This window comes from Kwoniella europaea, chromosome 1, assembly GCF_036810445.1.
Source record: "Kwoniella europaea PYCC6329 chromosome 1, complete sequence".
NCBI classification, from domain to species: Eukaryota; Fungi; Basidiomycota; class Tremellomycetes; order Tremellales; family Cryptococcaceae; genus Kwoniella; species Kwoniella europaea.
The window spans coordinates 16490876-16513559 of record NC_089487.1 but is presented as its reverse complement, the minus strand read 5'-3'; the positions used below and the strand labels follow the sequence as shown (position 1 = coordinate 16513559).

At 43.9% G+C, this 22684-nt stretch overlaps 8 protein-coding genes across 8 annotated transcripts; 4 read left to right on the top strand and 4 right to left on the bottom strand.

Moving 5' to 3' along the window:
- Positions 1-474: 474 nt before the first annotated feature.
- On the top strand, positions 475-2922 carry V865_006289 (uncharacterized protein; the record flags this gene model as incomplete). The annotated part of the gene is made up of 16 exons (XM_066230048.1): positions 475-536; positions 601-627; positions 684-854; positions 946-1062; positions 1130-1239; positions 1315-1408; positions 1476-1512; positions 1574-1745; positions 1816-1826; positions 1897-1967; positions 2021-2071; positions 2134-2433; positions 2493-2545; positions 2614-2671; positions 2736-2804; positions 2889-2922. 16 exons carry the CDS (start codon positions 475-477, stop codon positions 2920-2922), a joined length of 1437 nt encoding a protein of 478 aa, XP_066086145.1.
- Positions 2923-3119: 197 nt separating this feature from the next.
- Positions 3120-5297, bottom strand: V865_006288 (uncharacterized protein; the record flags this gene model as incomplete). Its single annotated transcript, XM_066230047.1, has 1 exon — positions 3120-5297. The coding sequence occupies one exon, from the start codon at positions 5295-5297 to the stop codon at positions 3120-3122; it is 2178 nt and encodes a 725-aa protein (XP_066086144.1).
- A 1434-nt stretch (positions 5298-6731) lies between these two features.
- V865_006287 (uncharacterized protein) lies at positions 6732-8133 on the bottom strand (the record flags this gene model as incomplete). The annotated part of the gene is made up of 2 exons (XM_066230046.1): positions 6732-7703; positions 7780-8133. The coding sequence occupies 2 exons, from the start codon at positions 8131-8133 to the stop codon at positions 6732-6734; spliced, it is 1326 nt and encodes a 441-aa protein (XP_066086143.1).
- Positions 8134-11976: 3843 nt separating this feature from the next.
- On the bottom strand, positions 11977-14901 carry V865_006286 (uncharacterized protein; the record flags this gene model as incomplete). The annotated part of the gene is made up of 12 exons (XM_066230045.1): positions 11977-12142; positions 12209-12284; positions 12336-12507; positions 12587-12609; positions 12693-12800; positions 12967-13645; positions 13725-13950; positions 14026-14192; positions 14260-14342; positions 14421-14472; positions 14527-14549; positions 14643-14901. The coding sequence occupies 12 exons, from the start codon at positions 14899-14901 to the stop codon at positions 11977-11979; spliced, it is 2034 nt and encodes a 677-aa protein (XP_066086142.1).
- Positions 14902-15313: 412 nt separating this feature from the next.
- On the top strand, positions 15314-16702 carry V865_006285 (uncharacterized protein; the record flags this gene model as incomplete). The annotated part of the gene is made up of 4 exons (XM_066230044.1): positions 15314-15418; positions 15475-15772; positions 15855-16492; positions 16571-16702. 4 exons carry the CDS (start codon positions 15314-15316, stop codon positions 16700-16702), a joined length of 1173 nt encoding a protein of 390 aa, XP_066086141.1.
- A 1154-nt stretch (positions 16703-17856) lies between these two features.
- Positions 17857-19460, top strand: V865_006284 (uncharacterized protein; the record flags this gene model as incomplete). The annotated part of the gene is made up of 5 exons (XM_066230043.1): positions 17857-18094; positions 18153-18442; positions 18536-18700; positions 18767-19118; positions 19219-19460. The coding sequence occupies 5 exons, from the start codon at positions 17857-17859 to the stop codon at positions 19458-19460; spliced, it is 1287 nt and encodes a 428-aa protein (XP_066086140.1).
- Positions 19461-20357: 897 nt separating this feature from the next.
- On the top strand, positions 20358-21863 carry V865_006283 (uncharacterized protein; the record flags this gene model as incomplete). The annotated part of the gene is made up of 1 exon (XM_066230042.1): positions 20358-21863. The coding sequence occupies one exon, from the start codon at positions 20358-20360 to the stop codon at positions 21861-21863; it is 1506 nt and encodes a 501-aa protein (XP_066086139.1).
- A 136-nt stretch (positions 21864-21999) lies between these two features.
- Positions 22000-22356, bottom strand: V865_006282 (uncharacterized protein; the record flags this gene model as incomplete). Its single annotated transcript, XM_066230041.1, has 1 exon — positions 22000-22356. The coding sequence occupies one exon, from the start codon at positions 22354-22356 to the stop codon at positions 22000-22002; it is 357 nt and encodes a 118-aa protein (XP_066086138.1).
- Between the last annotated feature and the right edge of the window lie 328 nt (positions 22357-22684).

Sequence of the window (22684 nt, the reverse complement as noted above, 5' to 3'; positions counted from 1 at the left end):
GCTGGGATAGTCAGCTCTATGAGGTGATAGTTGGTGACGAGACAGACCGATGAAATATATGGGATGATTTCTAGCAAGTGAACGCAAACTCGATGAAGCTGGCCTCCACTTTGCGCCTGCTGCTGAAATAATGGAATAGATAAGTTACACTGTAATGGGAAATCTCATGACTCGCAAGGCATATCTGACTGCTTCTTCGAAGCGCATGCATGTCGCAATGAGCATTGATAGCAGGTAACTGTTGGGAGGGCAAAGTTATGATGCATGCATGGTGTTGAGGCCGAGTGCTGAGGTATGAGGAGATAGGTGGGATTACCCTGAGTTGCGAGGTAACAATGACATCAACGTGAATCCCATTCATTTCATTGCATTTCATTGCGACGCAACAGACAAGACGTATACTTGGAACGCAGAGATTGAGATTACATTTTGACTCTTTCCCTCATACGTTCAACTGATCAGAGTCGTCTCGAGATGCCTGCGCCGGAACTGTTCAAATTACCTTACGACCGAGTGTCACCCAAGGATAAGCAGAGGTAAGCGTATCTCCGCTCTCCATTGACAATGGTCGACTGATTTGGGATTATGTGATCTTGGTAGTTTTGCTTATACAACTCTGATCAAGAGGTAAGTCCTCTCATACCGTATTGCTATGCCGAGCTGACACCGATGATGGATCATAGATGGCCAGTGGTACTCACCAACGTGGTATCTGCGGTGTCCAACGTGAACCATGAGATATCCATGCAATCCGACATTTCCAAAGAAGCTGAAGAAAAGTTGGAGGAAGGGAAAAGGATAATCAGTCAGATAAGTCAGATGAAATATGATATGGGACATAATGCAGCTTTAACGTGAGTAAAGTCTCTCATCCTCAGCTTGAACAAACGTATCGTATCGACGTCCCCGCTGACGGAACGATATGGTGTTGGTATCTTCGAATAGACCGATAGAGAACGATGGTGATATCAACAGAGAATGCTATAATGATGAGCTCAAGACTTATCCAGATCATGACAGGAGATGGAGTACGATGAATTGGCTGTTCGCTGAATGTTATGTGTAAGTTTATACCATACCAACTCTGTTGGCCAGGTAACAAACATCGACTGATGTGCTTCAAATATAGTTATCGAAGACTGAGAAGTTACTTTGCCTCTACGGTTCATTGGAGAGACTATGATCCGTTCTTTGAACAGAAAGCCGAGACTTACAAATCGAGTTCGACTGCTATTGTCCGTGAGTATAAACTTTCCTGTGCTGTATGTTTTTTGAGGCCTGTGATCGTTTACCTAATTGATTGATCTTGTGTAGACCTCGCCAAAGCAATGAACCAAGCTGTAGAGGAGAAAGATGAATTGATCAAAGATTATGAAAAGCCCGGATCCGCCTTGGAGATCGCTTTCATGTGAGTTATCCCCAATTCTCTCAAAAGGGGTTCGTGGATAAGCTGAGAATTGTCTATCTATGTATAGGGAGATGATTCAAGCAGACCTCTGGGGCAATGCAACTGTTAGCACCTTCTCCAAAAACAATCGTATGAAGAATCACGCTGATGAACTGCAACCTGTAGGACCTTTCCCTCCTTATTGATCTCAAATACGAAGACCTCCAGAAACTCCAAGCTGTAGGAGCCGCCGCACAAGAGGAACAAGCCAAATTCATATTGAGAAATGACCTGAGCAAAGCTTGGGATCATCTGAAAACTCTGAAAGGTGGCAGGGTCGATATAGTGTTGGATAACGGTAAGCCCGTATTTGATAGATGACTGTCGCAGAAACAGCGATACTGATTGTCATATGTTCCCTGTCGTAGCTGGTTTTGAGGTTAGTCCATACCAGTATGAGTCATTCCAAGACAATTGAGGGTGACTGACGTGATTGAGTTGATATTCAGCTGTATACCGACTTGATATTAGCGGACTTTTTGGTATCCTGTACACCCTTTGTTGATCAGGTGATATTCCAGTGAGCCTTCTCCACTACCTAGCTCGGTGATAATAGAAGCTGACGTTGTACAGTCCGAAAGCGATCCCCTGGTTTGTTTCTGACGTACTGCCGTACGACTTCACGTACGTAATAGCATCTCCTACCTCCCGCATCGTCCATTTACTAACAGAATGTCTAATTGTAGTTGGGCAATTGAGTCTCTACTCGATACATCATTCTTCGCCTCTCACGCATCTACTCCCCTCAGCCCCGATGATCTAGTCTCTTTGTCAGGATTAGCAGCAAGGTGGAAGAGACATCTGAATTCAGGTCGATTCAAGTTATCCGTACCGGAGAACACCAAGTTGGGCAAAGCCACACCCTTAGGTAGATTCTGGACAACACAATATTCCTTCCAAGATCTTCCGGAAATCGCTCCTGGGACATTACAGGAATTGAGAAAGAGCGATTTGGTCATCTTCAAAGGTGATCTGAACTACAGGAAGTAAGTGTGGTCTGCATCAAAAACCGGAAGCGAACCAAATGCTGATATTCCGATGACAGATTGGTAGGGGATGCTTGGTGGCCTACTACTACTCCTTTCGAAGTCGCGTTGGGTAAGAAGCCTTCCCTGCACTCCCCAATCCAATTTGCACGGTTTGCTGATGTATATCCTACTATTTAGGTCCATTGGCAGGAAAGATCACTTTATTGAGTTTGAGGACTAACAAAGCTGACACGATGTAAGTGTATCTTTTCCCCATGTTTATCTATCGCGATGGATACTGAGATGAGTGATCCGATCAGTGTCGGCTTGGAAGAAGGCATCGAGGAGAGATTGAACAAGGAAGCTCCCGATTGGAGAGTATCTGGCAAGTGAGTTGAATACTTCTTTGTAACGTTATTAAAGATGATCATGGGGTTGATAAGCTGATGTGTACGTCTCTACATTTCCCACAGATACGCCGTGGTATCGTTCTCGAAACGACGATAAATGTCCATTACAAAAGCGGCATAACATAAATTAGAACTATAGAATTATGCTTATGCATCGAGTACACTAACCGTAATGTATATGAATTAACTGATACAAGGTATGAAATGGCAGATAGATTATCAATGTCCAATTCATTCACGATGTAGATCTAAAAACAATTCGTCCAATCTAATCTCAGTCTGAGATGTCATTGCTCATTCTGATACGTCCCCTCGAGTGATTTTATTCAATAAATCTCCACTGACGCCTACTCTTGAGGGTGTCTTTTTCGGAGTGAACACGTCTCTTGGTGAAGCAGGCGGAGAAGGGATCGGTCTATCTGTTCTAGGCGAAGGCCAGGGCGGGGGTGGTTTCCTCCTAGACGATGGGGTCCTGGTAGGTGTCTGATTCTGACTCTGAGCTAAGGTATCATCCAGATCTACCCTACTAGCCAGTTGGTTGGGTGGAGTCGATGGTCGAGGAGAAGAAACAATACGATTGATCCTCGCATTCGCATTAGCCGTACTTGGTCTTCTTTTCCTTGTTGGAGTCGCATGGATATCCATTGGGAAACTGATAAATACCAATTTACCTGTAGGTTGATCTAACGATAGACTAAGATTGATTGAGCTTGCCGATAAGGGAGCTTGGGCATTAACACCATTAGTCGAAAGTTGAACGGGACTACTTCCAACTATATTATCTGATTTGGTTGTACTTTGTTTCTTTATCGTTACTTCCCATTTGATCTCTTCATCTCCATCTTCATCGTCGCCCTCACGAAGTCTATTGTCAATACAGTTAACAATTACTTCAAATCCCCCTCCGCTAGTACCGGTACCAGGTACCAAAGAAGATTTCCTATTTCCACTTCGAGACGGGGTATGATTCCCTCCTGTGAGTAATGATCTCCGACGGGGGTTCAATCCTATTTCACCATCCGAGGATAATCCCTCTGTATCGCTGGAAAAAGATGGTCTCCTAGTTCTACTTTCATTTTCGTTGTCTGTGGCAAGTTCGATTATCTTAGGTGAATCAGCTAACGATCCTTGACGTTTTGGTATTGATATTGGTATTATGGGAGAATCAGATGAAGCTTGATTACGAAGTATAGGGAAATTGGAAGGGGAAGAGGAAGGTGGTTGATCGACAGAAAGTGACGGACGATGTCTTATTGCTTTATTGGCTGGGGCAGATGAAGAAGGAGTGGAAAAGGATGGTTTACGTGCTAGCCATTCGGCTGTTACTCTAGGTTTCTCCGAACCCCTTCTTGGTCTATTCATACTAGGCGAAGGCGAAAGATCGTGTGAGTCATGTGAAGATCCTCCAACAGCAGATAGAGCCTGCATCATACCTACACTAGGTGGAGTTTCAGGTCTATGCGATTGCGTAGGGGTTGAGGTCCGTTGATGTTGGTTATGCAATGCTCTAGGAGATTTAGGCATAGGTCGACGAGGAGGTGAGAGCGCAGTAGGGTAAAAAGGCGTTTTGGCGGAATCGGGAGGTGTGGGTGGTCTTCTATCGTCATATGGAGAAGAATACTGTGTGTGCGATTGTGATTGCGGTTGATCATTGCCATGATTCACGATTTTACCGAATATTCCTATCCCACTTGTCGATCCTAATCCACCATCTAAAACTTTAGGTAAAGAAGAAGACAAAGATCCATTATCGGATTTAATCCCCAGAGCAGCTAAGTTATTCGATATTGATAATGGATCCTCATCCCTATCTCTATTGATATTACCCGAAGGTATTATCACCACTGCCTGATCTTTCTCCCCTTCACTGGTTAATTTCCCATTATACACAAATGCCGATCTCTTGGCTGATGTGGGCGAAGGTAATCCATATTTTAAATATCTAGATGTATCTGATCCTCTCCTAGTGGTAGGATAAGTCGCGAATTTATCCCTTTCCCTGTCCTTCTCGATCGATTCTCTGTGGTTATTGTTGTTGTTGTTGTTGTTGTCGAAGAAAAATCCTCTGGGGGAAGAAGGAAATCCTCTGGGGGAAGAGGGTAATCGTCTAGGTGAAGTGGGCGGTTCTGAGGTATTACTGGATACATTATTACTTGGCAAAGGATCCGAATCTGAGAAAGTAGGAGTTTCGCTAGATTTGTTACTCAGACTGGCCTTTCGCCGTAGTAATCTAGATGGATGGTATTTCGATGTGGGCGATTCTGCGACTGCCGGTAGGAAAGCAGGTGATGAGCTAGATGCGTTGACAGTGCTCGTAGAAGCGTTTGTAGAGCTCGATGTGAATGGATGAGTGAATTGTGGTCTGTCGGAGGAAGTTATGCTAGGTGAAGAAGTCAAGGTCTGACTGTTGGACGTGTCGGGAGGTGGAGGATCTTTGTCGTGATTGGATCTCAGGAAGGGGAATTGGGGCATGCTGAGAATCTTGGTCTTCTCTTGATCATGAGAGCCTGCCTTATGTTTGTTGGGTGTCGTTGAACGAGTTTGCAATTGCTCCGTCACTCAGGCGAGAAGGCAATATCCTACAGCAACTACCGCGACTTTCTTTCTTTTGATGCTTCTTCTACTTTGACACTGACTGGGATAGGAACCGGAATCGATGACGTCTGTTACCGCATCGGATTGTATTCAATTGAGAGTAGGTAATGTTCCCCCAAAGTTAATTCAGCTTACTACGGTAATACATGAACATCAACGCGTCTTATCTCTGCTCACAGCGCCGTCTTGAACATGAGTTTGACCTCATGTGAATAAAGCTCGAAACACGTCTCGTCTGCACGTCTTATGCTACCTACCCTTGTACCAAACTTTATATCGAGGCACGACGATCATGCTACCACTTGGCTGACCTCCTTTGGGAAATTCACTAGTGCCACATGCTTTATGCCGATCATGAAAGATTCAGCTTCTCATCGCATCATCAATCTTACCAAAGCAATCCATCACCAGCTGGTGGAGGGGAATACGTGCATATGGCATACCTCAGCGGGAGAAAATAGGCTCGAGGGGGTGTTAAGCAGGTGCAGAATAAAGAAGCTTCTTCATACTCAGGCATACGACCACCTATCGACGTACATCCAAGCTCCTTCTGTGCGAAGATAAGAACAAGATTTGAATAGAGAGTACGCATCGGTATGCGACCACGTACATAGTATACCAGCAGGATGCATAATTAAGGAAGCAATCCCAAATTTCTCGTTAAGGACGAACACTAATCTCGCAAACGGAGTGCATTCATGTACTCCAAACCCCAACTTCGTCGGCCGCGTCTCGGATCGCATGTTTTCCGAAGAATCCCAAGCGTCAAGTCTGGACCATTTTCCTTCTTTCAGCGAACGAGAAAGACGTCGCAGGTACCAGGATCAGATCCGATTCTGTTCATCACCTGATATTTTGATCTTCTGGTCCTGGAAAACGCCTCAAGGAACGTCGTGCGATGTACAGTAGATAAAATGCTGTATCAACGTCGCAAGCCAGCCATTTGTTGTCGATCGTCAAAAGACTTGATTCGAGCAGTAGCAATGAGTGAAGTGCTGCGATAGAGCTAGTGGCAAGCGAAATGTGAAGTTCATTCTGGGTACTAGGTCATAACTGTATTCATGACAATCTATGTAAGTTATACAAATAAGTGGGCATTACTATTTTATCCTCTATCAAGAGACACATATCAATATCTACTGTGAATGCAAAGATCGATGCCGAAAAAGGAAAACAAGATTGATAAGTTGTACAAATTGATTTGTTAAGATGCGCATATATATATATATGATGAAAGATGCAGATGATTCAACTAAATGATAAATGATGTGTGAAGGCAAAATCAAATGGATTAAAGGTATTGACTACTGATTATCGAAAGAATGGATTAGGTGAATTGACTGTAGATAGTTCGGGTGAAATTGGATTAACACGTAATTCAGATATGGATGAGGGTGTTTTGCCTTTGAGGACTTCGAAGAAAGGATGTTGGTTTTGATACTGGTATTGATATTGATGTTGGGGTAACGTGAGACCTCCTTCGGCGAGTAATTGGGGTGTGGGTGGTAAAGAGCCTCCGTTGGACGAGGAGGATCGTGATCGATGAACAGGGGATGACAATGGTCCCGAGTCGGCTCTTAACGATGGTGTTTCCAACTCGTCAAATACAAAAACCGTATCTTCAGTTTGCCAAGTCTCCCCTTCCCCCTCTCCTTCGATTTCAGGTACTTCCTGTAAAGGCATCAACGACTCTACGGCCTGATACTGAGGTGTTGGAGTGGAGTCCTGAGCGGCGTAGTGAGCCAGACGAAGTTCCTCTTCATCCATAGTGAATGTGTCCACTTCCAATACGAGTTTTCGAAGAGCCGCAAGTGATATACGATCGGCAGGGTTGATGGTGAATATCTGTTGGAGGACGAAGAGACACTGAGATGAGATAGGTAGAATGCGTCGAAGGAAGTTGGGATCATTGAGGAAAGAGTTGAATGATTCATCTGAAGGTGATGCGATTCTCCATGGGTTTCTTCCACAGACCAAGTTAACCAATATCACACCTAATGACCAGACATCTCCAGGTCGAGTAGGATAGGATGAGGTGTCGGGGAACCAGTCTCCAAGACACTCTGGAGCGATGTAGAATGTCGACCCACAGCCAAATTCACTTGATTCCTGTTCCGAGGTGGCCAAACCAAAATCGCATATACGCACTCTCGTGCCGTCTTGCGAACAGACAATGTTCTCCGGTTTGATATCTCGATGACTTATACCGAGGGAATGAAGCCATGCTACACCGTCCAGCAGCTGTAGGAAGACATCGCGTATGAGTTCATCGTCGCCGACATACTGCATGGAACAAAAGTGGCATTAGCGTTGGAGTGGCAAAGGAATGTCTCAGAAAGGGGGTTTAAGTTTCACTCACGCGCTGTTTATCCGTTATCATAGCGAACAAATCACCTTCCTCTCCAAACTCCATGACTACATAGACGTTGTCGCCTTCTTCGATCATCCTGTCCATAGCGATAATACTAGGGTGTGCAGATGCCAGTCGATGAAGAGCGATCTCACGACGCTGGAAATGTTTCTGACGCGAGTCAAGACCATGTCGACGCAGACATTTCACAGCACGCCAAAGTGGTTGAGAGTATTTGTAATCGATGGCCAGGTAGACGACACCGTATGCACCGGTGCCTATCACTGAAGTGAGTTCAAGGCAGCCATTGTCGATGATTCTTGGGAACCCGCCAGCGGGGTGAGTCGAAGTTGAAGCGTTCATGTCGATTAGTTGATTATGAATATATTTCTATGTATGTCGTAGCAGTCGTTTCTGTCCGTTAAAAAACCGAGATTCCTTTCCTTGAGATATTTATAAGATATATTAGTAGATAAGTAGAGTTGGTGATCGAAGATGGATGAGTGTGATAAGGTGTGTAATTATATAGAGCTTGAGCCTTGGTGAAAGAACGAAGAGAAAAATGGAGACGAGGTATACGTTGTTTTCGAAGAGGGAGTCGTAGATGATCTGGTCTGATTACCAAGAAACTGATTACTGAATGATTATATCGCTCGATGTGTTGAAGGAGAGTGTAGCTAGATGTTCGAGATCAGAACAAAGTTTAGATATATATGGACAGAAGGTTTTTTTTTTTTGGTGGAAGGAGAGAAAGAACAATAATAAGAAGTGGTTGTACGACGTCGAAAGGATTGAAAAGCCCAAAGTCAAACAAAGAGTCGTCGTCGTGTTCAGAAAACGACCAAATAATCTCTCTCTCGTCTTACCAAGGGAATGTCGACGCAAAGAATAAATAATAGTACTAACCACATTTGTAAGCTTCAAATGGGCCAAGGGAGAAAGGTCCCAACCGTAATTTGCTCTTCTCTCCCCTACGACTTTGACCCTGACTGAGAAGACAACAGCTACGCTACAGCAGCTCTGCAGTACGCAATCTGCTAAACTGCTACTCAATTGAGATCGTGGCATCGAGCGTAACCCTTAGAATGTGTCGTCAGGGCATCTTTTCATTTCTTTATGCAAAAAGGTCCAAAGAGATGGGTCCGATGACCCTGATATCTCGTACATACAAGAGGACGCCGAGAGATGGTATTTTTTCAGGTAAAGCGGGAGCAAAGGTTAACTTATCCTTCTTTTGGCCCTAAGAAGTTGTGGCGGTCTTGGTTCCTGGTTCACAGAAAGGCGAAGAAAAGGAACGCAGAGGGGGTGAGGAACGGATGTTTTTGTTCTTTTCGGGAAATATTTCTTTCTTCATGCTTGAAACGGAAGCATCACTGGTTGTACATACCTCAACCAAAGACTTCATGACGCGTTATGTCTTGGTTTGCATAGCATTTCCCCCTTTCGTGTTTCGTTTTCGTGAAAATCATTTATGTGTTTTCGCAACCTGCACTAGTTTCGCAGTCCCTTCAATCCTTAAGCAGCCAAGCAGCCTCTTGTCATTAACAATGGTTAGCCTGAAAACCAACATTTGTTCACCTTCACGTTTGTTTTGTTTGACGTTGAAAAATCAAAAAAGCCTCCACGTTCAGTTGAGTTCAGGTAACAGATAGATGAAACTTCGGTAGCTTGACCGAATTCGTGCAAGGCCCTTGAACACGAACCTGAATGAGATTCACAACAGTTCAGGTGAAGTGGCGTCTCATCATGTTATCATTTGTTTACGACTTCTTCTTGAGTCGCAGTATAACAGCGAGACAGCGAGACATCACTTCCCGGAGGTAAAAGCATAATAATGAGGCAGTTACAACTGAATCTAAAGATCTTCACGTCACGTACAAATCATCGCTGCCGAGTATCGTCCTACAACTACGAGTCCTGTAAGCAGCTACAGATCGCTTCTGGGGCATGCGAGCAATTTCTTACGTGAACAAGATCCGTTCATACAAGTTTTCGGCATGTGATTTGATGAAAGATCGACGTTAACATGAAGGAAAGAGTCGTGTGTCAAGCCCCCAGAAAGCTCACGTTATTTCCCCACGTGACCATTAGCAAATCCTTTCGCAACTCGATCTGAGAATGGTTGGGCGTTGATCGAATTTCTGTTAATTACGATAATTGAAACGACATACCCGCGAGAGTCACCCGTACCTTTCTCAATTTCGTGTATCGTGGCATGACCCTTATTTTCTACTGATGCCAAAAATATTTCGAAACGACCCAAAACTTGAACGCCTTAGTACAGGACGCTTGTACGTTACAAAGTATGCACTAGCTCGCCCTCATGTCTATTGATTCCCGACTGACTATTATGTATATGTCGACTCAATCGAGTCTAAGAGAAAAATAAAACCACGTAATTATTGACAAAAGTTCATAACCTCCGCATTCCTGAGATCTGTTGTTATGAAACCGAAGAGAAGAAGATCCAACCCATCTGTTTCTAAGAAGTGGGATCTGATCACTTTTCTTATGATCTGATCTGATCGAATCACGATGGAGTGATCAGTAAATGACTCAGATTCATCACTCCTGGTTCATGTTTTTCCTCTGCTGACAGCATCGATTAATCATCTTACGAATATTTTCTAGTTTCGATCAATCATTATCAACGTGCAAATGATTAACTTATACACGGTATGGTATTCAATGTTGTGCGGTAATAGACTAAAATGGTGTGTGTTATGTGTCTGTCATTCCTTTCTTTCGGTTCTTGTGAGTAATAGGCCGGGTTAGAGGCAAGTCGCAGGAACTTGTTCGCATTGCTTTAGATCCAAATATACGGTACTGTATCCGGAAGACACTATCAGATCTTCGCGGATGTAGATTTGTTTTCTGCGGAATGAGCAGGTCCACATGGTGTCTGAGTGTTTCGAATACTTTCGCTCATACTGCTATATCTGCTATGAGGACAGCTTAAAGGGAGCCTCGAAACTCACAATCATTTCCATGGATATGCCATCGTTAGCATTGTCAATGTGTCTGGATGATAGCCCCACAGCACAGCCAAACGCACTGTACCTTTGACTTTGGGCCGTATGACTCGTGTCATTTCGCTCGATATTCGACAAATCCACTTGAGATCGCGTACAAAACCAATCAGGCGATACCCCTCTGCCAGTCGACTGTTGACCGTCAAGTGGCGACAACAAGGTATTGGAACCAGTGGACTTTGGAAAAATCACATTCACATTCGCCATGGCACGGCCAGGTCCGGTCGGAGTGGCAAGCTCTCCCCTCCTTTCCTCTCTTCGGCTCTCCCTTTTTCGAAGCCCAGTGTAACTTGATTGGCGTTCTTGCGCAATTGTGAATCAGATCAGAATTCACGCTGCAGTAGGTTCTGATATACCGTACTGCAGCTTCATACCCTGTTTTGTGACACGTTTCTTGAAGTTCAAGGCAATGGGGAACCTCCTGATGACGCGAGAGTCAGTTCTACTGGAATTTATACATTCCGTAGCTTTTCGTACCCTTTCAAGAAAGGGTATTCACCATGAGGGACCAAGTCTGCCATGCCATACACAAAAAGGCTTTTTCAGGACTTCCCAATGATTCCAGCTCTCCGTCTCCGTGTCTGCTCAACACAACATGTTTATCTTTCTACCTCATGCGTACACCATGCAGGGCATGGTGGTGACTCGCCGCGTGGGTTCCATACGTGCGGTAAAGTATAGGCCTAAAGGCCATCTACGTATCTTAGTTTCAGCCTCAAACGATTGAATAAGGATGCAGAGTACTGCACTGTACTAACATGGTTCACAGTAAGTGATACAAGTACTGTAAATCCAAAAATTATAATTTTGTTTGTTTGCCCAACGCTACCCAAGTGTACATGTTACAGGAGCAGTATTGTAAGTATCCTCATCTAAGTGGGCATCATGTTATATACATCTAAGGGAAATCGTAAGGTATTCGTCTAATCTAGCAAATGAAATATCAATACAGTGGTATATACATATGATATAAGAGAGTTGCAGATGATGAAATGTGTTTCGTAAAGTAAGGAAGTCTGTTGTCGCTCGAGCAAAGGTGCGCTTGCAGTTGTGTGAGTTCTGATAAGAATGAGTTGATCGTAAATTCAGACGTTTCTCCCTTCCTCATGCTAGATTACAATCTCCTCCTATCGTTTCGGCTGAGTATACTCTGAATTCCTCGTTGTATCTCCTTCTAATGCATCAACGCACCACCTTTCCCACCCCCTCCAAGCCTCTCAAAAGGCAATGCCAGTGCACATCCGGCAGTTCCAACGAATATAGCTGCAGAGACAAATACAGGCAAAGAGGGAGATATGGTTAATAAGAATCCCGCTGATACAGGTGCCATCACGCCGGTACTAACAAATTATCAAACCAAACTTCAGCACATCCCATACATACCTTAATAGCGGAGTGTGACTCACAATCTACTCAGAGCTGCAGAAGTACCACACGCAGTTCCTCGTATACTCGTACCGAACGTTTCGGGTGTCATTCCATCTACCAGACAGATCAGCACATTGTGAATCGATGTCGAGGGGTTTGACTCACACAAAACAGCATACATGGCTGTAGCAGCCGCCGAGATAATCATTGAACTAACTACCACAGCCCATTTGGCTTCTACATTAATGAATGCAAAAGTTGATAGACCCGTGGCGAGAGTGCAGATCGCAAGGGATTTACGACGGCCGAGCCAAGTTTGGATCATCCATGCTCCGATCTGAGTATACAAATAATTCAAGGTGGTAAGTTATACGTTTTAAGTGATCGCATTTGCCAGATTAGATGAAGTAACTCACAATCGAGCCTGGACATCCGGCCACTACAAGGGTTGAAGACCACCAGCATCGCATCAGCTTCATTCATATAGGATAAATGATATGTGAATGCGTATCGCGGACTTACGAGAATACAAGACATAATCGTTCAAAGCTTCTTTGATAGCTTCGTCTCCCTCGCCCGTAGCTTTACTTTCCAATACAGAAGGTAACCATACGTTGAACATCGTGTATCCTAGTGACAGGTAATCAGCATTAGCTAATGAATTTCTATCCTAAGACACCTTTTTGGTCTGCTAAGCGCTCCTGATCATGATATCATTACGCCACTCGTGGGGGACACCATCCCTTATCATATTGCTCCATTCTCTCTACGTCAATCAGAAAGAAGCCCAACTTACCAAAACTTATCGCACCCCAAATGATCCACATGAGTATAACCGTCTTTCTCCACTGCGGCACGAAAAGTTTATTCATCTGTTTCAACCATGATCTCCACCATACTAGAGGTTTCTCATGCCATTTGTCAAATTCATCATCATCATCATCATTCGTATCTTTATATTTCTTCTCTTCCCCTTCTTGTGGGTCATTGTTACCATTAGAATCGAAGAGAATTTCCCTTTCTTCGGATATATTGGCGTTGGAAAAAGAATTTTCGAATCTATTTTCATTTTCTATCAATCCAGGTGTCGAAGTTGAAGTATTATAGAAATCCGATCCCATCCTTAATGGTTCTTTTCTATTCAATCCTGATCCGGATCCAGAGGCTTTGCCTATTCCCAATCCACCATATTTTCCATGTTCATTATCAAATTCAAGTTGATTATTCCATCTAGGTAATCCCTCTATTTCTTGATCCTCAATTGACTTATCATCTTCGGTTCGTTCCCCGTTCATACATATCTGTTCGTTTGCAGTTTGAACATCCGCACGTTGTATGTCCATAGAATTGGAATTGAAAGTGGCGATAGCTTGAAGGGCTATGATAGCTTCTGATTCACGTCCGTTGGAAATGAGGTATCGGGGAGATTCTTGAAGGCGGAAGAGAAACCATCGAGCAAATGCACATGCCAAATTCTATAAAGTAGCCCGAAAGAAGACGATTTAGACCAAATATGATTGGACTGATAGGTAATGTATTATAGGTGTGACTCACGAACAAACCCAACACAAACATGACCCTCCTCCAACCTTCGTTCTCTCCGTTTGGTATATCACACCCTTCATACGTCTTACAGCTATGTCCAGGTAAGAAGACCAGGCTTACTACTGAGCTGAGCACTGCTCCAAGAGAGAAGAAGACTGATAACAGGGTAAGGAGGTATTGTTTGCTGTGAGGGAGGTTCTCGAGGAAGAGAGTTCCGTCAGTTGGCATCGAGCCCCTATTTAACATATAAGGACATATGCGCGAGTGAGTCGAAACGTCGCACTTCGCAGGGTGATCTTGAGCTACTCACCCTACTGCACTACCCAACAGGAACATCCAAATGCACAACACCCCGAAATTAGGACTGAAACTAGCTGCTATACCAAATACAGCTGTGAGGAACAACGTAGCGTTGAAAGGTAATGATCGACCTAGTAGGTCTGATATTACACCCCATGCTACTGCACCTATCATCATCTACAAGGACCGATACGATGGTTCAATCAGTACGACTGGGTTTGTTTGTCCGGGTCGAGACACTTACACCTGCCATGGTCGATGCCGAAAGTAGACCTACAACCTTTGAGGAGAGGTCGAAATGGACTTGAACACGGGGTAATATCACCGCTGTGATTAATGTCAGTAGAGTATACTTTGATAATGATGTAGCATCATTGTCCTTGAGTGATGTGAGAAATAACCCACCTATACATTGTAATGCCGAATTATCAGACATCCAACCGAACCCACACAGAGCCTTTCCATCCCGATCAGCACGAAGGTAGATACGGATATGTCAGTCAGTGCTCACGAGTAATCTCCAATGGTATGCACCTGCAGATATGTACATGGCATATCAGTCAAAGCTCATCGTATGATATTTCGTATCAATATACGGTTGAAGAAAAGAGAAGCAAGGAGACGTACCAAACCCGATCTTCTCCAATGTCTCTTCCAACCCTCTTTCCCTCCCATCATTGTCTGCCCCTTCTTCCTCCTCTTCACTATTCAATGAATCGTCCTCGTGATCCAGTCCTAGGACATTCTCAGCTGCAGCTCGGAACGAAGGTAATCTCCCATGAGTAGATCTGATAGGTGAAGAAGTGGGACCAAACCCGGACGTTGATTGATGCGGATGAGAGAAGATATACGATGATTTGCGTGATGCTGGGGGTGGTGGTAGCATTGTTCTCCCGAGGTGTTACTGGACGGTCATCTGGATGCTTGACTGGAATGTACAAGATACTGGGACTGACCGATTTTATGTGAATTGGTAGATCTAGCAAGATGCAAGGTAAGGCATGAAAAGAGAAAAGATGTTGATCGTAACGAGATTGTTCATAAAAAATGGTTAACCGAATCACGGAGGTTGAGGTTTGATTTGTCAAACGTTTGTCCATTTACCTTACTTGAATTTATACTTGACATACACCCGTATTGCCAACGATTGCATACTCATATCGCAGAGGTGGATAACATCAAAAGCTAATGATACCGCAGCACTGCACTTCACCAGGCCTAGCGAGATGTTGTATCCCCCCAAATCTTAGTGGGTTATACCGATCGATCTAAAGGTAAAAACCTCCTTTCAACACATCATGTCCTCACCCTCACCCCCTTTCCCAACTCCCGTTCCGAAATGTCCCAATGATCTGTTCAATTTCGATGATCAATGCGTACTGGTTGAAGATGCAGATGAAGAGGTAGGTACATGCTCCGGACAGTACCAAAGATGTATGCTAATATCTTGGGCAAGTAGATAATGGAATTATACATGTCACTCGCATCGACCTCTCCAGAAACGACTGAACTGACCATAGACGATAATTCAGGTGGATTGGGGTTTCTGAATTCCAATGAATCAATATTAGAAATTACTATTGATCTTACTCCTCCTCTGCCTCTTTCGTCTTCCAACGTACCTGTCAATGGTGGTAGCGTACATAAGAGAGAGAGAGGCCAGAAGAAGAAACCACCTCAAAATAGATCGGTGGACAACGTCGTGGTGAAGGTTCAACAGGATTTAGGAATGTTGAAAAGTAAAAAAGGAGATACTGGTGAGTTTCCAACATTCAATCATAACCCATAACCCATGATCAATCTTTGGTGTCTCACTGAATAGTCTATACTGGCTGTTAGGTAGCGTCCTATGGCGATCATCTCTTCACCTATCCACTCAACTTATCCGTCAATCTACCTATCCTACTTCATACCCTCGACCAATATTCAATTCCGACATTCTTGGTAAATCATCTATATTGGAATTAGGTTCTGGAACAGGTCTCCTAGCGGTATTGTTAAGTAGATTATGCGGGAGATACACTTCAAGCGATAGGTTAGAGAATCTCAAGTTGGTTAAGAAGAATTGTGAGATTAATGGGATAGGTATTGAAGATGGCTCGGTCTCCTTAGTCTCAAATATAGAAAAAGACAAAGACAAAGAGAAAGAGAACAGATTACTCAAAGTCAAGCCAAATGAGAATAAATCTGGACAGGGACATAGTAAAATGACAACAATACCTGAAATACGACCTAAAGTAAACCTAGAAGAAATAGATTGGATAGCTATATCTCAAGAACGTAAATCCCATCCTGAACGTTGGCCATCATCTCCCACGCAAGAAAAGGCAGAATACGATCTGATATTAGCTGTAGATTGTATATACAATGAGTATCTCGTTCAACCTCTTATCGATGCGCTGGCAAAGTATTGTAAGAAAGGGAAAGGAGAAGGGAATGTAGTTTGGGTGGTGGTGGAATTGAGATCTTCCGATGTAGTGAGTACCGTGTATTTCTCTAATTACTCCATACCATATAATTTGTGATGATACAGGTATTAACACATTACCTCCTAGCTCACTTTGTTCCTGGAGAAATGGTTGACCGACCCATCAGGTCCATGGACGATTGTGAGGTTGAGCGAGAAGATGATGGGTCATTGGGATAATAGAAAGGCTCGTTGGGTAGGATGGGTCGGATGGAGGTGATTAGTGAAGAGTCAAGATGTACTTAAGGACTGTGATGTGAGTCATTTCATGGTTGAATTTTGGGCTTATAGGGATAATCTGTATCAGAAAATGTATACCTATTTGATGTTGTATCAGGTATGGTTTCCTGCATATACGCATTTACATTATCAAGTCCTCGGACTAGTCACAATGTCGACAACCAGTCATGCAGAGCTGCATGTCAATGAGTATGGCACGAGTGGCTCTCTCTGGTGTATTTGTTCCATTCCATCCGATCACGATATCTCCTCCCCTCATCTCTCTTATCTTGCTCGTCGATGTAGATAGGACAATTGATGGATACTCGCTGTCTTATCCATTAGGGTGGTGAGTGAGGATGATCCCGATTAAGGTTTCGACTGTTCAGGGTAAAATGCCCATTTGTTTTGTTTTGTTTTGTATTGTCTGTTTGTTTACGCGTCCATACGTGTTCGCAGTGGGGGGGGGAAGTGAAAGAGTGAAAGCTGCAACAGTAACAGTGGTATTCAATCGGACCGAGCTGGTCCATTGAAATCGCTAGTGCACCAAGAGATCGTCCTATCCACTAGCATTGACCCCGTCTACACTGGAGAACATTCCTTATTCCTCATTCGTTTACCCCTCATCCATCCATCAAAGGCCCGACCATCACTGTCACTCATTACAACATCAACACCACGCTCGTTTCAACGTTCAACACTTGACACTCTACACAGATCCACCACTACCACCCCCAGTAACAACGGTACTGTCGTCCCATACTTGAAGGCTAGTCCACCTCCTTTCTTGTCACCTACAACCACAGCAAAAACAACAACAATAGATCCAATATCGTTTCATCAAACCACGATCCCAATCCTTTGTCAAAAACCCAAAAGTATCTCCTTTGGTGAATCAAAAGCCCAATCATATCACTCGGTGAGTTGGAGTTCAAGGTATCTTTTCTTCCTCTTGAATTACTTGCACAGGTCAAGGGTGGTGCATGTCCGTCGTAACAACTTGATCATTCTCCCACTCTCAGTTGCCAGCTCTCGGCTCTCAATCGTTTTGGGAGAGAGTCTAATACAGAATAAACAATAACATCAAGAAATAACACAAGCTGACCCAGTGTCTTTCATTTATCTCAATTTACCCAACCTATTAATCGATAAACAATGTCACAATTACTCGACCCAATCCTCCATCCGCTCGACGACGACGATGACAACGATCCCCCGACGACCACCACACGTAGAATAACAGATACCGACCCAGAAGAAACCGACAGGATGTCATCTTCCTCCGCACCAGCAGCAGCTATCACCTCAGCTTCGGCCGTCACTTCATTGACTCCTTCCACTTCGGCAGTAAGCAGTACAGTCAGGTCGCAGAACCCTGCTACACCCCAATCCAGTAAGTCTAATCCACATTCACCCCAGCACAATACACAGTATGTTGATGTTGTCTACAGGTACAGCCAAATCTACCATCGTTTCATCTGCCGCAGCAGCTAGCTCAACCTCTACTTCCAGTTCCACCACGTCGACTAGACCCACCTTGTCATCCACTTCCACATCCAGCTCGACCTCTTCTGCTAGACCCACTTCGACCTCAACCCTCATTTCCTCATCGTCTACCAAAGCGACGTTGAGCTCGGGTAGCGCAAGTAAGAGTGTAAGTAGCGCGACCAGCAGTGCGACGAAAGCGGCGAGCGAGAATGGGAAGAGCGGTATCGGAGGGTCGGGTCTGAGCTTGGGTGCGGTAAGTGTCTTGTCCATCTCGACATGCTGGATTATCCTGTCCAAATCGAAAGCAGTCGAACATGCTGATATTGATGGTGACATATGATCACAGCTTGTTGGAATAATCATCGGTGGTATTGTCGCTTTGGTCCTGATTGGTATAGTAGCGACTCGAACGATACGACAGAAACAACGAAGGGATAGAGCCAAGAGGAGAAGTTCAATGTTCGAGTGGCCAAGTACTACAATGGATGATGAACCGTATGAGAAACCAAGAGTGAGTAATAAGATACAACTTTCTTTCAACTCAACCTGATAATCTTATACTTTTTGTATTTGGTAGTACGAACCACCTTCACAATCATACGCAATGTCCGATTCCTACGGTAACTCCAACAACGCCAACGGTAACGGCGGATCAGTCTCCTACGTGACCAACGAGACTTCCTATGCACCTTTACCTACTCAACAGCAGGTCCCCCAGAATTACATGGAGAGGAATAATCCGCAATACTCTTATAACCAACAACCTTCTTACCCACCTCAACCTCAATATCAGGAAAATATCGTTCCTCCCCCTATGGCTGCACCTGCACATGCCTCGATGCAAAGTAATTCTACTGGAGGAGGATTAAGGGACGGATCGATGGTCAGGGTTAATGTTGGATTTGTAAGATCTCTCGAGGATGAATTGGGTGAGTGAGATAAAAAATCAGTCATCAGTAGATGCTATATTATATTTAATTTCGATTTCACTTTGCTGACTTTTGTTTCATTCCGTCTTGGGTCTTATAGCAATCACGCCAGGTCAACAACTTTACTTGCATCAGATGTACGATGATGGATGGTGCTTGTGTGAAGACTCCAACCAATTCAAGGGTGTGGTACCCATCAGCTGCTTACAACCTCTTTCAAGCGGTGGTGGTGGCGTCGTCAACGGTGGGTTGGCACCTGATATGGCCAGACAGGGGAGTGGTGGATCAGGTGGATCGGCTGAGAGATTACAGAGGAGATCAAGTTTGTATAGGGAACATTAAGAGAGACATTTATTATCAGCAGAAGTGATCTACACACTTAACAGTCGAGTGAACAAGTGCTTTGACGTTGAGTTTAGAATAACACTAAATTATCTATTGGCGTGTTTATCTACATTCTACATCTTACGCCCACATATACCCAATTCATTTATCAGTTTGTTTGTTCGTTCATCTATATTTTAAAGTAAACTATTTATCTGATATATACACCCAGGAATTGCTTTTCGGTGTTGAGTAATCCAACTTCAACTTATGCATGTACAGTATTAGTATAATTTCCATCTTGATGTTGACAAGTCGAGAAAGTGATCTTGATGATCTATACCATTACGCAATATTACCATTATGCATTATGTATTCATCTGTTGTATCGTATGTTGACCGCGTTAACTACCTCAAGGACATCAGGTACGAGATTGCCATTATCACTGTGGGACTGCGGTAGGAGCCTAACGGCAGTTCAGATTTTGCCACTCGCCACTCACCACCGGGGCATGTCCAAGCGTGTCATTCGATGTATGAGGTAAGAGCACCAGAGTCGATGTCAGAGGTCGGTATCGACCAGTGTCAGAGTGTCCGAGAGACAATTAGCGAAGATGAAGGAGGAAACGGGGTAACTGGAGTTCTTGCCTTGCACTTGATCAAAGGAGGGAAGGGATAGGTTATCTTCGTGTCTCCTTTTTCGGAAGCATCTCCTGTGTTCCACCCCCACACCTATAGACAAAGAAGGCTAGAATATGTCCAGATCAACGCACATATAATGAGATATACATAATATACCGATAAGAGCAACTTGTGTTTGCACACTTCTCACCCTTCTTCATCTTCCGCTTCGACACTTTCTTCAAAATAGCCCATTTTGAAAAACAATTTTCACTATATCAGATTGGCATCACCATGCGTGTCTATTCCATTGATGATCTCAACACGACTGACCCGTTCATCGCCACCACATACATATGTTCCAGTGGACCTCTGCCGTACGACGATAGAACCGCAGAGAAAATCCCCATCTCTACACCACTGTTTCGAACCGATACGTTCCTCATGGTACCTTGTTCTCATGAACAATACTACGATTTTGACGATCTTTGGAAACTCGTTCTGTTTGAGAATTATCCTGCACCATCGAAAGATCCAGAGTTCCAACATGTTTACAGTTGTCGACCCAAATTTCCCAGAATTGATCCTGAAGCGATTGCAGACCGCTTAGGCCAAGATAAATCGAAAGAATTTCAAGATGTTTGTAGCCATGCGAGATCAATTGAGAAAGAGCTGATTGAGAGTGTTGAAGGGAAAGGAAGATTGGATAGACCATGGATACAATCTGTCGGTCAGCTTACTGAGAAATCTACGCCTGATCAATTAATTCGAGATACCCAGAAAGGTCTGGAAGAATTTTCAAAGTTTGTCAATGATACTGCCAAAGAATCATTCACTGCCAACGGCAAGGAATATAGACACTTCGTGTGGAGTCAGGAAGAACTTTTGAGCAGATATGTCTGGAATTCCACAAGGGGACAGACATATGATTCGTTCGATCATGGTATGTCCTGGCTAAAGGAGTTGAACCGTATCAGACCTACAGAAGATCTTGTTACAGACATGAATGCTTTGGAAATTACTGACAAAGATGATGGTGAAAGGGGCGAAAATGAGAGACCTAAATTCACTGTAGTGACAATTCCATACCTCGAAGAAGGCATTCATCCCCAAGTCGACAACTCAGCCTTCAAGGGTTTAGTCGGCTCGAAAGGTAAATTACTCGTTAAATATATTCATAGTGGGTCTGGAGGCTCGTTCGAAGATTGGTCCGCCATGGAGAAATTCAAAAGTAGATTTGAAAAATCTCTCCGTGATACCCAACCTGAACAGGATGAACAGGTATTATCAGAGATTGGCCTGGAAGAATTTATTCGTAGATCCAAAGAGTGGGAGCAAAGTATAGAACAGTACGCTGAAAACATTTTCAATCAGAATAGGTCAATTAGACCTGAAAATGTCTGGCATATGTCAATAACAGGTAGCGAATTAGATAAATACATGCCTTTGACCGCTAAAAGACTTGGTGTGGTGGATTGGGCACATTACAGAGATAATGTGAACACTTTCGCGAGCTGGTACGAAAATGAGTATAGGAAAGTATCACCAGATCAAGCTCAGAACACTTCCGCTTCTGTGATATCGAAAGAAGAGGAAGATGAGGGTTCTGATGATGAATTCGGGTTGGATGAACCTACCTGGAATGCTATGGTAGCATTGAACAAGTTTTCAAGAGACGAATCTATCTTCATTCGCGATTTACCTCAAAAACTGTCGGTGTCCAAACACTTGTTCCCGTCAACAGCGTCGACCGGCAGTTCGGAAGAAGCCAAGTCATCACAAGTATCGGTGGATAAGTAAGGCAGTCTAGGTAGTTCAGCATATCAATGGGCGCTGAGAAATGATGTATGCACAGATACTATTCACCACTAAGTGCATTACTGCTGATGGCCTGACATATTGGCGACGACTGCACCTCGAAGAGGCAAGCATCTGATTACACTGGGTCCTCCAGGACATCTAACTCGCGGAGTGCCTCGTTGTTAACACAGACCAATCCGTATCTCTTGTCATTATGCGCCTCTAGAGTATTCTTGATCACTTTACTACTTGGTAGTTCACCATCACTTGTAGCTTTCTCCCACACATCGTAGTAGATCTGCGTCAAGGTTGATCTCCTGACACCCTCCGATTCGCATACGTTGGTACCATCTGCAGGAACATACATTCTCATGAAATCAGGCTTGAAGCTCTTTGAAGGCATTGTTTCGTATTCTGACCATCCTCTATAAAGTAACCCAAAATCCTCTTTACTTATCACGATCATACCGTTGACGCAGCTGGGATCTCTCATGATGGTGGTAAATCGTCTGACATGATTTAACGAGTCTTTGTCCTCGAGGAACAGACTTCAATTATATGGGTATTGGCTATACAGTCTGCGCACACCTCCTCGAAAACCTTCGATAACCGTGGATTTATCCCATATACCATCGAATACACCCCCACAAGGATGATCATCCATACTTTGCTCAAGGGAAATGGCTAGAGTTTTCGATACCTCCTCGTTATATTGGGTATGATCGGTCAGCCCTTTAGGATGAGTTCCTCGCAAGAGGTACGTTGCCACCGGTTATTCACTGCTCATTTGGCTGGGAAGACTCCAATCTTTAAGGTACCAA